At 54.8% G+C, this 15,458-nt stretch overlaps 1 protein-coding gene across 7 annotated transcripts in view; it reads right to left on the bottom strand.

The window, feature by feature from the left end:
* The window catches only part of TRAF3 (TNF receptor associated factor 3), a 122,944-nt gene that overhangs the window by 9,041 nt on the left and 98,445 nt on the right, over positions 1-15,458 (bottom strand). For all 7 annotated transcript variants that reach the window (XM_075531757.1, XM_075531761.1, XM_075531760.1 and 4 more), the window contains 4 exons: positions 10,772-10,852; positions 8,254-8,328; positions 6,700-6,792; positions 3,273-3,413 (listed from right to left, as the gene is read on the bottom strand). In XM_075531757.1, coding sequence (XP_075387872.1) covers positions 3,273-3,413; positions 6,700-6,792; positions 8,254-8,328; positions 10,772-10,852 — 390 coding nt within the window. The remainder of the gene's footprint in view (positions 1-3,272; positions 3,414-6,699; positions 6,793-8,253; positions 8,329-10,771; positions 10,853-15,458) is intronic.

The raw sequence follows: 15,458 nt of genomic DNA, 5'->3' as shown, positions 1-15,458 counted from the left end.
AGCCCACGCAGCTGGACTGCCCATGCACTGCAGGTGAGGAACCCATGCAGCTAGGCTGCCCATGCACTGGTGAGGAACCCACGCAGCTGGACTGCCCATGCACTGCAGGTGAGGAGCCCACGCAGCTGGACTGCCCCATGCACTGCAGGTAGGAGTCCACGCAGCTGGACTGCCCATGCACTGCAGGTAGGAGCCCACGCAGCTGGACTGCCCATGCACTGCAGGTGAGGAGCCCACGCAGCTGGACTGCCCATGCACTGCAGGTGAGGAGCCCACGCAGCTGGACTGCCCATGCACTGCAGGTGAGGAACCCATGCAGCTAGACTGCCCATGCACTGGTGAGGAACCCACGCAGCTGGACTGCCCATGCACTGCAGGTGAGGAGCCCACGCAGCTGGACTGCCCCATGCACTGCAGGTAGGAGTCCACGCAGCTGGACTGCCCATGCACTGCAGGTAGGAGTCCACGCAGCTGGACTGCCCATGCACTGCAGGTGAGGAGCCCACGCAGCTGGACTGCCCATGCACTGCAGGTAGGAGCCCACGCAGCTGGACTGCCCCATGCACTGCAGGTAGGAGTCCACGCAGCTGGACTGCCCATGCACTGCAGGTAGGAGTCCACGCAGCTGGACTGCCCATGCACTGCAGGTGAGGAACCCACGCAGCTGGACTGCCCCATGCACTGCAGGTAGGAGTCCACGCAGCTGGACTGCCCTTGCACTGCAGGTGAGGAACCCACGCAGCTGGACTGCCCCATGCACTGCAGGTAGGAGTCCACGCAGCTGGACTGCCCATGCACTGCAGGTGAGGAACCCACGCAGCTGGACTGCCCCATGCACTGCAGGTAGGAGTCCACGCAGCTGGACTGCCCTTGCACTGCAGGTGAGGAACCCACGCAGCTGGACTGCCCCATGCACTGCAGGTGAGGAACCCACGCAGCTGGACTGCCCATGCACTGCAGGTGAGGAACCCACGCAGCTGGACTGCCCTTGCACTGCAAGTGAGGAGCCCACGCAGCTAAACTGCCCCATGCACTGGTGAGGAACCCACGCAGCTGGACTGCCCATGCACTGCAGGTGAGGAGCCCACGCAGCTGGACTGCCCATGCACTGCAGGTGAGGAGCCCACGCAGCTGGACTGCCCATGCACTGCAGGTGAGGAGCCCACGCAGCTGGACTGCCCATGCACTGCAGGTGAGGAGCCCACGCAGCTGGACTGCCCATGCACTGCAGGTGAGGAACCCACGCAGCTGGACTGCCCATGCACTGCAGGTGAGGAGCCCACGCAGCTGGACTGCCCATGCACTGCAGGTGAGGCACCCACGCAGCTGGACTGCCCTTGCACTGCAGGTGAGGAGCCCACGCAGTTAAACTGCCCCATGCACTGGTGAGGAACCCACGCAGCTGGACTGCCCATGCACTGCAGGTGAGGAACCCACGCAGCTGGACTGCCCCATGCACTGCAGGTGAGGAGCCCACGCAGCTGGATTGCCCATGCACTGCAGGTGAGGAGCCCACGCAGCTGGACTGCCCATGCACTGCAGGTGAGGCACCCACGCAGCTGGACTGCCCTTGCACTGCAGGTGAGGAGCCCACGCAGCTAAACTGCCCCATGCACTGGTGAGGAACCCACGCAGCTGGACTGCCCATGCACTGCAGGTGAGGAACCCACGCAGCTGGACTGCCCCATGCACTGCAGGTGAGGAGCCCACGCAGCTGGATTGCCCATGCACTGCAGGTGAGGAGCCCACGCAGCTGGACTGCCCATGCACTGCAGGTGAGGAGCCCACGCAGCTGGACTGCCCCATGCACTGGTGAGGAACCCACGCAGCTGGACTGGGTCCTGGCAAGTGTTAACTGACAGCTGGGGCAGGCCCCCAGCGCCACAGTTGGGCTTGATTCGACCCTAGTGACTCGCACCTTTCCTAATGCGACCTTCGCTGCACTTGGCTTTCTCCGTCTCTGGGGAACCGCGAGCGTACCACCAAAGAAAGGCACTCTCCCAGAGCACGGTGAGATTCCAGGCGCTGAGACGATACCGACGTCAGGACAGGTGTGGGTGATGGCACAGTGTTCACCTAACAAGGAAGACTCCCCTCCAGGTAACTCAGGGACCCCGCTGATGACAGAGTATGTCCTGCACTGAGACTGCTCTCTTGGCACCAGGGACTCCTGCAGCCACGCATGCAGAATGCACATAAGAAACACAGGTAGACTCCTGGTGTGCGCACACGGAAGCTCCCCCAGCTACAGGAACGCAAGGGTGTGATGGGGCCTGCGCTGATGGATGCAATGAGCTGCGGCGGGTGTGCCAGGCCTGTTCCCATTGTTCATTTCTTACAGGGCACAGGCTACGTGTTGCTTTCTTGGAGGTGCATTTGCATGGCCAGCGGGAGGAAGACAGAGACGGGCTTTCTGCTCCTGCAGAGTCACAGCCCTGGAGACTCACGGGGGCTGCTCTGACCTTGTCCCGCAGGGTTGCTGTGTGTCAGAAGGGAATCAGAGGCAGGGGCCGGTGCGGGGCTTGGGATCGCCAGGGACCTCCCGGCGGTATGCGGAACTGCTAACGGTAAGGTCAGCGGCTCGGGACAGACGCGGCTGTCAGCTCCCATAAAGCTGGACAACCATTGCTTTGAGCGTGGCTCTGATGGCCGTGGGCGGAGTGGGGCAGACGGCTTTGGCGAAGTAAAGTAACAGGGGCCATGTTAGACGCATATTCTCTTTTCTTCTTTTGGCAAAAGCACCACCCCTCTGTGTTGTTGCAAGCACACAGCATTCATTTTCTTATAGAACAGCATATTTAAAAAAGAAAAACAGCTGGCATGCTGGTGAGAGTATCTCAGGGGAGAGCACACTGCTAGAAAGCGTGCGATACACGTATTACCTGCGTGGTGGCATGTATGTCACACGGGCGTCATCTGTGATGCCATGTATGGAACGTGTGTCATCTGTGGTGGTGTGCGTGTCACATGCACATTATCTGTGTGGTGGCATAGGCATTATACTGGCGTTATCTGCACAATGGCACGTGTGCCAACTAAACTCGGAACAAAACCATCGTCTGCCTGTCCCCATGGACTGCATGCAGCTGGACACAGCACAGCCACCCAAGGGCAAGCCCAAACCCCTGGTGGTCATGAATGTGACCACGCCTCCGAAACTCAGTTTTACATCTTCTCCCCCCAACAGAGGGCCCTGGACCTGGAAGGGCTGGGCTGGGGAGGCAGGTGGGAGCATTAGCTCCTCCCCCTGGGGCCCTGCAGGGGTATCTTACCTGTAAGTGAAGGATTTTGGATTCGTTATTTCGCAGCATTTCCTTTTGCCTCTCGATCTCAATCTCAAAGCTGCAGATCTGGTTGTGCAGACTTTGAATGCTCTTGTTTTTCTCCACGCTCTCATTCTGCAGCAAGGACACCTGGGAAAGAACGGTCCATTGTGGTGGGAAGGCAGGATGCTGCTTCATGCACCCTGGTTACAATGTTACAATGGCGGGCTGACAGGCCCCGGCAAAGGCCCTACTCATTCACAGGAAGGAGAGCAGTTCCTGGGAAAATGATGGGTGCCCCAGGAATGCTGCAGGGACCCCCCTCGACCTGCTTCTCAGACCCTCTCCCAGGACTCAAGGGGCAGCAGGCACAGCAGCTAAGGGATCTTCAGGGTGGGGGGGAGGGAAGGGGCGTCTTCAAGTTCTACTGGCAACAACGCAAATGCTACAAGGGCTGCTTCCAAACCTACCAGGAAATGGACTAAGTAGCCCCTCACACCTCAGCCTGAGTGTACGCAAATAAATGTGTGCATACACACCTGACCAACGGACAACACAAACCACCTCTGCATGGACACACCCCAGCAGGCTCTGGTTTAGTCTGTGAGTCAATCTGCTCGAGTAGCTATCTCCTGCTCCCACCGAAGGCCTGGCACACAGCACAGCAAGAAAACCCGGCGAGGAGATGCAGCCGCCCAGGTGACAGCTCATGCTCAGGTGCCAGGAAGAGCCCGTGACCAAGTCCCCGCAGCAAGTGTCTGTAAAATCCACCTGCAACACCCTGAATGCCCACATCATACCCTTCACCTGAAACGCTCACTTCGGGGCCCCACCTGTTGCACCTGCACCATGGCATTCACCTGTGACGCCCAAGACATAGTCATACGTGACACTCATGCCAACCAAAACAAAGAGCCTGCTGAGCGCATGCTCTCAAGACCACCTTCCCCAAGTCCACTATCCCCCCGCCTTGGAAGACCACGGGTGCGCAGATCCCCACGAGGGGCTTGTTGATGTCAGGACACAGCTCCCAGGGGCCTATCGATTGATGCCTGCGCTCACACACCGGGGATGGCCCCCCAATCACCCGCTGTGAGGCCTGAGTGTGGGGTTCCATGTTGAGGCACCCCTCCAATGCCTGCTCTCCTGGGCCCCCCAGGTCTCACCACAGACCTCAGGGCTACAGGTGACCCTGGGCGTCTCAGGACAGGCTACTGGGAGAAAGAACTGATTCCAGATGTTTCCCAGAGGCGGGCCGTTTCCCTGCCTGACTCTCATTCCTAAGCAGGCCCGTCTCTGGGAAACAAGTAGGTTTCAAAGGAAGATGGACTGCCCAGGTCTTGTGGGCAAAGATGGCTCACTTTTCTAGGGCTTCATTCAGCACAGAGAGAACTTGAGACCTAACACACCATGCAGAGAGGGTGTGGGTGTGTCAGAGAGGCACAGGATTCCCAGACTTGATGCTCACACCAGGTACACCTGCCCACCCTGCGAATTCCCAGGACTTGATTTGCTGCCCGAAAAAATGGCCAGTTTTTGTTGACACAGGGCAGGTGTGGGTCAGAGGGGTAGCCAGGATTGACTATCCAAGTAAGACCTTCCAACTCTTTCCAGATCTTCAGGAAACACAGGCGGTCCCTTCCACCAGAGGGCTCTGCACGGGGTCCCCACCACCACACGTCCTCGCTGCTTGCGTGCTCGCCAGTGAGCTGTCTTTACTTCTGAATGAGCCACAGTGGGCGGCGACACCTGTTCCTCCCAGCCGGTCCCCATGGCACCAACACCTTGCTCAGGGGGAAGCAGGGCCCATGGAGCTGGGCCGCTGAGCAAGCTCATGGAGAGACCTGCTGCAGACGGGAGGTGACAAGCTCTGGGGAGCAAGCTGCGAGGAAAGGCTGGCCAGGGGTCCTGCCCTGAGATAGCCTGGGAGGAGACAGTAACAGCTATGGACCAGGCTGCATGTCTTCTGTCCCTTAGGCAGACAAGGGACCAGCTTTCTGCAGACAAGAGACTTGCAAACCTGAGTCTGAGAGTCAACGTTAGGGGCAGGGAGGGCTGTGCCGTCTGTGAGAACTCAGTTCTGCTGCCGCTGCTGCCCACTCACAGCCGTGCAGATGCAGCCCACAGCAAGTGTGTGCACCACAAACAGACACGGGGCGGGCGCTGGTGGCGGGTATGTATGTGCATGAGTGTGCACACGTGCTCGGACACAGACATGGGATGGGCAGTGGTGTGTATGTGTGAGTGAGTTGTGCACAAGTGCCTTAGTGTGACTGATCACAGAAACAGATGGGATGGGTGGTGTTGTGGGTGCATGAGTGTGTGTACGTGTGCACATGTGTGCTGTTGGGACTGCTCACAGAAAAGCAATTGTATTCTAGGCCAATACAAACATGACCACACCAGGGCTGGTGTTTTTAGGTCTATATACTTACTTGGAAAGTCACACAAAAAGAATAAAAACACGGGGGAAAGGGGAGGGAGGGGGAAAAAAAGAGGACCTGATGCAAGGGGCTTAAGTGGAGAGCAAATGCTTTGAGAATGATTGGGGCAGGGAATGTATGGATGTGCTTTATACAATTGATGTATGTATATGTATGGACTGTGATAAGAGTTGTATGAGTCCCTAATAAAATATAAAAAAAGAAAAGAGGAGAAAAAAATGATTAGGGCAAAGACTGTACAGATGTGCTTTATACAATTGATGTATGTATATGTATGAAGTGTAATAAGAGTTGTATGAGCCCCAATAAATTGTTAAAAAAAAAAAAAAGAATAAAAACACACAAACGACAAAACCGAAAAAAAACAGCATTTATAAGTTCGGGATCACACAGAGAGAATGTGTGACAGCCTTCTGATGCATTTCTTTGATCTAAAAAGCATTAACTGTAGAAAAACTTTTCTTTAAACGATTTGAAGTCATTGTTACAGTACGTCTATTTAATTTGGGGAGTATGATCTACGTACACATACATACATACTGAAAGCTCATGATTACACAGATACACACACACACACACACATAAAAGTCATGTTGACAGGTGTGTGTGTGTGTGTGTGTGTGTGTGTATACTTCTCTCTCCAATCCCGATCTATCTACATGAAAGTTGGAATCATGACCTAAACAGAAAGACACATAGAGAGGAAAGTGGGCAGTTGGGATCCATCTGAGGAGGCCGTGGAAGACAGGTCTGGCGGTCTGCTTGTGTCACACTGGCCACGGAAAGCCCTGAGGAGGACAGTGGAGATGCTCTCCACACTGTTCCGTCACCATGACATAACGTTTGGGGCCACGGCAACTGGCGGTGTTTGTGTGTGGTGTGGTGGGGTGTGTGGTGTGGTTTGTGGTAGGGTGTGTGTGTCTGTGTGTGGCGTGTCTCTGTGTGGGTGGGTGTGTGGGCGGGCACGCAGACACGTAAGGAGTCAGTCCCACCTTCTTCTCCAGGGAATTACTCCACTCCTTCAGTAAGTTCACGTGCTGCACCGCAGAGCTGGCCTCGTGCACTTTAATCTGCTGGTTTGTTCCCTGGGAGGACAAAGAGGCAAAGTATGAAGCGAATGCCGCCCCCCCTAGAGAAAAGCACCGACAGACTAATGGTGGTTCTGGTGCCTGCTCTGTCCCAGGAGCAGCTACCTCCTGCCCCACTCCCCCCCCATCAGTGTATGCTGGTCAGGAGCGCGAAGGCCAAAGCGCCCTGCTGCTGTCGGCTCAGCCTCACTGCCAATTAACAGCCCACGCGAAGGAGATCCCACGCGAAGGAGATCCCACGCGAAGGAGATCCCACGCGAAGGAGATCCCACGCTGCAGCTCAGCCTCCATCGTGCCCGCACTTCCCTGCAGGTCCTGCTCTCGAGCCTTGGTGGGAACATTCAGCTATCTGCAGTTACCCAGGAGGGGCGGTGAAAGGAGGGGTCAGGTCATTTACAAAGACTATTAACGTGCTAGCTCAAACAGGCTCCCCCCGCCCCCCGCCCGGGCAGTTACATACAAAACACAGAAAATCTACAGAGTACATAAGATGCAGATCATCCGGGCGTCGGCAGTGACCACTCAACACACATGGTGCTCCATTGGCTGAAGGAGATGACTGGTATGCAAGGAGAATTGTTTGGTCACGGGAAATGGAAAAGCCACGGCAAATTGTCTCCATGATCTCCAAAACATATACTCTGTACATAGACTCTTCAGAGGCATATATGTTGATATAGTGTTGCCGTATATAAACATATATACACACGTACACAAAGGATGGATGGCATTACGTCAGACGAACCCCAGTCTCGCTACACGCCGAAGCGGAGGGAAAAGCGCTTTCAGGTGGGGACCTCTGGATTGCTAAGCAAACACTAAGAGGGCACCAGCTTCCAGCTGGCCTCGTAATCAGTGCACTGATGGCCCCGAAACTTAAGGGGTCTGCAAGGTGTAGTAGTCACATCCCTCTGCCCGGTCCAAGGAAGGTGCGCATCACACTGAAAGCTCAGCTCCAACTCTAGCGATCTCAGACGTGCTGGGGGTAAACATAAAAAGCACAAGCAGACCATCCGAGAGAGACAGGTGTCTCATCCTAGGTGTGGCAGGAACCGGATATCCCCTCACCCCTCCCGGGCGCCGGCCTCCAGTCAGCGCCTGCCGGCACAGGTGTGTCCATGGAGTGCACCTCCCAGCACACACTCCCCAGGAGAGCTGGGTGAGTGTATTGGGATCGGCTGTGCTGTCTTCTATTCAAATAACCTCCGTGATTCAAAGCGGTTGTTTGTCTAGAACCCCCTCGCTGTCATTGCTGGTGTTCACTGGAACTCTTCTGGGGCTGGCAGGCGGACGTGCCCCTCAGCAGAGGGGTCCACTGGCCACCTCGGAGCCATGTCCACCATGCGTGCAGTGGGCGAGGCTAGAAGAGCCCAGAACTGGCATGTGAGAATGGTCATAGACCCGCTTTCCCTCATTGTGGAATGCCAATGACCGGAAGGATGAATGTCGGATACTGACCTGGAAAACGCAGCCATAACGCTTAAAACTACAGGTGCTGGGGGCATTGACACACTCTGACAAGTGTGCACTCAACTGTAACGGGAAAGAGACGTGAGTTGTGGCACGCACGCTGGCACAGACATGTTCACACACAGTCAGGGCGCAGGGCGCATCTACAGGTGTGCAGACGTGACCTGGGGCCCAGACACAGAGGCAATCAAGCCTGCCTTACCACCCGGTACACACACGTACACACCGCATACATTTACTTCAACTCGGCCCGTTCTTTACCGCGGAACCGCTCTAAATGTGACATGCAGTCTACAGGGCCAGAATTTCAAAAAGGACGACAAAAGAAATAAACGCCAACTGAAAAGCACATTTAGAGACTATACACAAAAACTGCATGAAACACAAAAATTGTCAGCATTCAGGATGCAACTGGGTCACACCAAAGAAATGAAAGTGCACGAGTGAGCGCGCACCCTGGCCCACTGCTCCCAGCCCCCTCCCGGCAGCGTGCTCCTTTGACCACACCGTCCCCCTGCTCGGACTTCAGAGAGCAGCTCTACTCCGTCCTGGAGTCACTGGAGTTGGAATGGGACTGGGCGCAGTGGCGTGGGCTTGGAGAAAGCCCTGGATCTTAGGTGGACACCTCTGGCCGATGGGTTTAGAAATGGGGAGGAACGGAGAGCAGCAAGCGTGTCCTTTGAGGAAGCCCCTCCGTTGGGAGAAACAGGGCTGGGAGAAGCGGTCCTACGACAGACATTGTTTAAGCGCCCACGAGCTGCCGCGGAGTCACTGCTGACTCTCAGTGACGGACGCTACATGAGCGCAGAATGTCCTGTGGGTTCCTGGGCTATACATCTTCCCAGGAGCAGAAAGTCCGATCTTGCTCCTTCCGAGTGGCTGGTGGGCTCCAAGTGCTGACCCCGCAGCTGATAGTTCAGCTCGGTATCCTCTATACCGTCAGCTCCGCACGAGGCGGACACAAGCTAAGGGGAGTCCTCTCTCCTAGTGAAGACACGCTTATCAGAGTCCTCCAGGGAGGCCCCCTTGCTGAGAGCCCACTGCTACCCAAAGGCCCTGGCAGGTGTCTGGTCTGCAGTACGTGGCTTTGGGGGGAGCAGCACCAGGCCTGCCTCTCACCCTGTTTCTACAACTAAGAGGGTGGGAGGGTGGCCCCCTCATCTGCTCATGGTGGAAGACAGCCTCTGGGAAGGTCTCTAAGCCGAGCAGAGCTGGGTGGTTGAGGGAGTGGTAGTTTTGGGAGCTGCAGGTAACTCGTGGGGATCAGGTTGGCCGCAGGTCCTGCTCAGGGGACTGTGTGTGGGGGGCAGAGGGGGAGGAGCAGGATGGGGAAGTGATAAGAGCTATGCTCTCAGTGCCAACAATGTAGCTAGGGCTCTGCCAGCTGGCAGCGCTCATGCTGGTGTTGTTGGTGGGCTGGGCTTGACAACTGCTGCCTCCAGGGCACTTCTGCCTCTGTGGGCTTCTCTGTGCCATCCCCTTCGGGGCCTCTGGGATGCGCAGGCACTTCTGGAGAGAGGCAGGGTAACAGTAGCCCCACAGCCCCGTCCTCCAGAAACCCCAAGAGGCGTGGACTTGGGATCCTTGTTTAATAATCATCACAAGGCAAGCCAACAGAGGCAGGCTTTGGCCCCACCCCCTGCCACCAATTCCCTAACCCTGAGCAGGTAAAGCTCTGGCCAGAGTCTATAATGATGGAACTGGTTCCAAAGCTCCCTCTCTCCAGACATGAACTGACAGCGGAACTTTCCACGGCTGTGGATCAGTCTGAGAGGCTGGGGCTGGGCACTGCCAGGACGGGGGAGCTGCCTGCAGCACCCAGCGGGGCCGGCATCTGGAAGGCTTCCCACTGGTGTCCAGGGCCTTTGCCACATGGGCCATCTCACGCAGCTGGAGACAGGTGGCTGCTCAAGGCCCAAAGGTCCTCATCACCTAAGTGGGATTTTAGGTCTCTCAGGAGAGATGGGGTCCCTCAGGCCCGAGCACCCAGGACGGAGTGACCGCCTGGAGACCAGGGCCATGTGTCCCACGGGGCTCAGGTGGTTCCTGTCACAGCAACTACAAGGGCCGCCTGCATGTCACGCTGTCAGGACTTGGGCAGGGAGAAGCTGTGGTGCAAGGGAGATGAGGTGCTGGCCTGGGTGAACCCCTGACCTGGTCTCCTTGATCCGGCAAGCCCTAATTGGCCTGCAGTGACTCCCGGTTAACTTCTCTTAAGTAGTCTGGTAATAATATCATACTTTATAGGTTTAAACAGCTTGGAATTTTTTTTAACTGTAAAAAAGGGTCACCTTTGCTTGCGCTGTGGATAATGCATCCTGTTGTTATTCTTGGGCATGTTTTTTTTTAAACTCTCCAGTACCTGCTCCTGACATTCTGATTCTCAGCAAGTAGCAGAGGTCCGCCTTTCTTGCCCCTGCTCTACTCGGGGACAGGCCTCAGGGTCGTGGAGGGCCCTCAAGCATGCTGGTCCAAAGCCCTCACAGCCCAGTGCTTGCTGTCTTACCTCACTCCTCAGAAGCGTCTGGACGCTGCACTTGTGTGGGCAGGAGACCACCACGCAGGGGCATTCTGTGTCCTCGTGTTTCTGCAGAAGAGGGGGCGGGGTTAGTGTGCAACACACCCAGAGCGCCTGCGTGTGCTGGGGACCCAGCGTCCCACACGCTGCAGCCACTAAAACCACGACCAGCAAGCGTGCCTTCCAACCCTGCTTTCAAAGCTGCAGCAGACCATGACATGTCCACGGGTGCCCAGGCCTCCTTTGGTTGGGATTGCTTTTAGCTTGAGTAAGATGGAATTCAGCCTCGGGCCTCCCGTGACCTTTCAGAGGCCGGGTATGGCTACAGCCCCGGGTTCCTTGGCAGTGAAGTTATATCACTGCTGCATCAGATCCCTGGGTGGCTGCTACCCACCACAGCTCCCGTTACCCGCCGGCAGTAGACAGTGGGTGTCCTCCACACGGCTGTCTGGTCACACCCGAGCCTGCTCCATGGCAAGGACCAGGGCCCCTGGATGTTTGTTCCAGCAGCCCCTGTCCTGTGTGCCCCGCAGACCAGAGACATCCTCCTCCACTCGGACTCCCCAAAGCAGTGCAACTTGTCAAAGACACTGACATTCAACCAGTCATTTCTAGATTAGATTCTAAATAAGGATTTTTAGGGGTGACCTTTTAAACCATGTTGGATCTATAGATTCAAAGAACCTACTTGAGGGGGGGAAAGCCACAGGACAACTGATGGAATGATGGGATGGACCCCAGCTGAGCCACAGCTGTCCAGGGCCTCTGTCCCCTTTATCTGACATACCACAAAACAGACTGTGCAGGGGACCAACTTGCCCTGGGGTCGCACACCTGCCCACGTGACGCTGAGCAGTGAGTCAGATCTGTGAGAACATTAGACTGAGAAATCCAATCACCCCACTGAAGGGAGGGAGAGGGAGGGGTAGCCAGGGTCAACCCGAACTGTGCTCCGCATATGCTCGGTCAGAGTTTGTGAGGGCTCGTGAACAATGCAGTACAATACAGTACGCAGCTGAGGATGGGCATCAGGATGTCCGTTGGAACGGTCTGTAAACATACACTTTGAACATGTCTGTCGGGAGAGGCCAGTCCCCGGAGAAGGCCATCATGCTTGGTAAAGTGGAGGGGCAGCGACAGGCAGAAGGCCCTCAAAGAGATGGGCTGGCAGGTGGCTGCAAGAACGGGCACGGCAACTGGGAGGATGGCCCATGACTAGACAGCATTTCTGTTGTGCGGAGAGTCACGATGAGTCGGAATCAACGTGAACGTGTGTAACAACAGGGTATTTATTAACAAGGAGCGGCATAGTGGGTTACACGTTGGGCTGCTAACTACAAGGCCGGCAGTTCAAACCCACCAACTCCTTTGTGGGAGCAAAATGAGGCTTTCTGGTGTGTAAAGAGTCTCAGAATCCCCCATGGACCATTCTACTCTGTCCTAAAGGGTCACTATGAGTTGGAATCAGCTCAAAGGCAGGGGCTGAGTTGAGAGCATTATTACTGCTGTACCCAGTCAGGCCCCCACTCCCACTTCCTCCGTACCCTCTCTCCCATCACTAGCTGACAAATCGGAGACTCAGATCAAAGTAAAGCCTCCTTCCCACGAATGACTTCCTCATACTTGTCATGTGATGGAATGGTCCCCTAGTAGACCCTTCCCTCCCGTGGCAGCCTCAGCACTTGCCACCCAATAGGTGCCTTCTGGTTAGCTTCTAAGCCTTCCTCCTCTGGCTGTGCGTGGCAGGGCAGGCCAGGGGCCACCCTTGGTTCCAGGCAGCTGGAAGGTACACATAGGGGTTGCGTGAGAATTTTAAAGCCAGACTCTCCCTAGCCTTGTCCCATGCTCAGAAGCAGTCACCGCCCTGGTCGCTAATTGCCTTGCTCTGCAATTCCTTCTCAAGTGAAAATTAATTCTTGGATTCAATTCTGCAATTTAAGGTAATTGATTTTCACACGAAGCCAAGTAAAACTTTGATAGCGATATGCTAATAACGTGTAAGGTCTGGGATATTGTTCACCTGAACCTCATTACCAAGGGAACAGTTTAATTATGGCTAAAGAAACCCCAAACTAAGCCCGCTGCCGCATGGAGGACCGCAGCCCACAGCACAGCCAGAGGGGAGCTGTCCTGCTGCATTTCCAAGGCTGCGCATCTTTATGGAAGCAGTCTGCCCCAGCTTTCTGCAGCAGGGCAGCTGCTAGATTTGAACCGCTGACTGTTCACTGCCCCCGTGGACACTCTGTCAGCCCCATCCAGCCCACACCTCAGCCCCTCCACTCGCTCTACCTGTGAACACCCACCTGCGGCCTGGCCACTGTCCCATCTCAACCTGCCACCTTACATGCGCCGTCCTAGTGATAATGCTGGGTGCTGCAGGGGCAGGGAATGACTTAGCGTGGCTCTTCTAGCCAGTCTCCAACTCCCACTAACAACCTTTCCCTGCACGGGTCTGTAAGAAAGTAGGGGAAGGCACTGATAGGATTCACCTGTGAATAACTGACCAGGATTTCCTGGAGTGCCATCTTGCCCTCTGAGAAGCAGAGGTGGAGGGTGGGGAACCTCATTAGAAGTAAGAGCCAAGAGTGGAGCACATCCTCTGGGCCTGAGATGCATGTGCAGTGAAACTCCTGGATCCAGATGACAGCTCTACTACCTGAGGAGCAGCAGTCGACCAGGAGCCAGAGCATGGGACAGTGATGGACTGCCCGATCCTCGGAGCATGTTGAGTGCTTTGAGGCCAGAGACTGGCTTGGGGAGTGGGGTGCCTCTGGACATTTGATTTGGGGAGCTGGATTTGCTGACCCTCACAAGTGGAGCTGAGTGCCCCAGAACTAAAGCTCACTTCTGTGCATTTAGTTTGGGGAACTGGGTTTTCTTGAGCTGAATGCCTTTGGGTTGAAGCTTACAGCAGAGTGGGATGCCCATTTGGACACTGATTAGTAGGCCTGAGACTTTGTAACCAGTCCTGGTAAATAACTAGCATGACAATCTGCTAACTTCATAAAAAACCCTTTAATTATGAATCTTGTCTGTGAGCTCTGTGCAGCATTGCAATGGATTCTGGAGCTGGAGATCAAACAGAGAATATGACACAGTGCTGTCCTTAGCTCCTTTGTCTCCAGTTCCACACACGACACCAGCTGATTTGATTGGCTCTCTTGTTACCACAGATCCCAAGCATCCCTTGCCCCAGCATCAGGCCTCTATCCCCGGGCCCTGGTCTACCTAGCACACCTGCCACGCAGCACACCCTCCCCCACTCCAGGCTCAGGTGCAGGGCACCTGGCCTCACTACAGAGAGGCTCGCTGGCTGCTCGTGAAGCTGCACAAGCTTTGTCCCTTGTGCGTGTTCAGCCGCGACACAAGACCCTCACTCTTCGTAGCACTTACTGTCATCTGGCATTAGGCATTCGCTCGTAATGTCATCTGCAATTGTTCATAATTTCGAGTTGAGTGCTTTGGTTTTCTTAAAATCCGCCCAGGTCTTTACAGCACATAATGCTCATTTGGGCACGTCACTGGGGAGAGCAGTTTCTGGAGAAGGACGGTCATGTTCAGTAGAGCAGCGGGCCCATAAGGATGAAGACCCTCGAGGAGAAGTACAAACTCAAGAACAATGTTCTGTGGCCAACGGTTCTCAGGGACGGGGAGAGGGTGAGGTGGGGGAAGGGAGGGGAGTCAATAACCCAGGGTGAAGGGAACCAGAGATCTAAAATTGATGGTGAGGAGGGCATAGAATGCCTGATGGGGTTTGATCAAGTGCAATGTAGCCGAGAGGAATGACTGAGAGCTAAATGAAGGTCAGATATGATAGTGGGATAGGATGAAAGTACAAGGAAATAGAGGAAAGTACATTTATAGAGGTCTAACTATAGGCATACATATATATTAATATATAACAATAGGGATATAGGTCTATGCATATGTTTATATGATAAGTATTAAGGTAGCAGAGACATTGGGCCTCTACTTAAGTCCTCCCTCAACATAAGAACACTTTGTTCTAATAACCTGGCATTCTGTGATGCTCACCTTCCCGACAACAATTGCCAAAGACAAAATGGGTGCAGAAGGACCACTGATGAAGAAAGCTGATGGTGTCTGACTATTACAAGATATAGCATCTGGGGGTCTATGCTTGAAGTCAAACAAGCGGTCATCTAGCAGGGAAGCAACAAAGCTCACATGGAAGAAGCACACCAACCCATGTGATCACACGGTGTCAAACAGATCAAGTATCAGGCATTAGACGACCCAAAATAACCATTTTGATGCCAACTACGGGAGTCAGAATGGAGACCCCAAACCCATCTGTAGACAATTAGACATCCCCTCACAGAAGGGCCTCGGGGAAGGGACGAGCCGTTCAGGGTGCAGTACAGCACCTATGAAACATACAACATTCCTCTAGTTCTTTAATGCTTCCTCCCTCCCTCACCACTATCATGACCCCAATTCTACCTTACAAATCTGTACACTGGTACAGATAAGAGATCTCAACACACAGAATCCAGGACCAATATTGAGAGTAGTGATACCAGGGAAAGGTTGGGGAAGAAGGGGAAGAAAGGGGATCCCAATGATTGACGTACAACACCCCACCCCAGGGGGATGAAAAACAGAAATGTGGCTGGAGACAGTGGAAAATATGAAAAATAATTTATGAATTATC

Source organism: Tenrec ecaudatus, chromosome 14 (assembly GCF_050624435.1).
Source record: "Tenrec ecaudatus isolate mTenEca1 chromosome 14, mTenEca1.hap1, whole genome shotgun sequence".
Taxonomy (NCBI): domain Eukaryota; kingdom Metazoa; phylum Chordata; class Mammalia; order Afrosoricida; family Tenrecidae; genus Tenrec; species Tenrec ecaudatus.
Note: the sequence above shows the minus strand (reverse complement) of the source record. Positions and strands in the feature narration are given on the sequence as shown.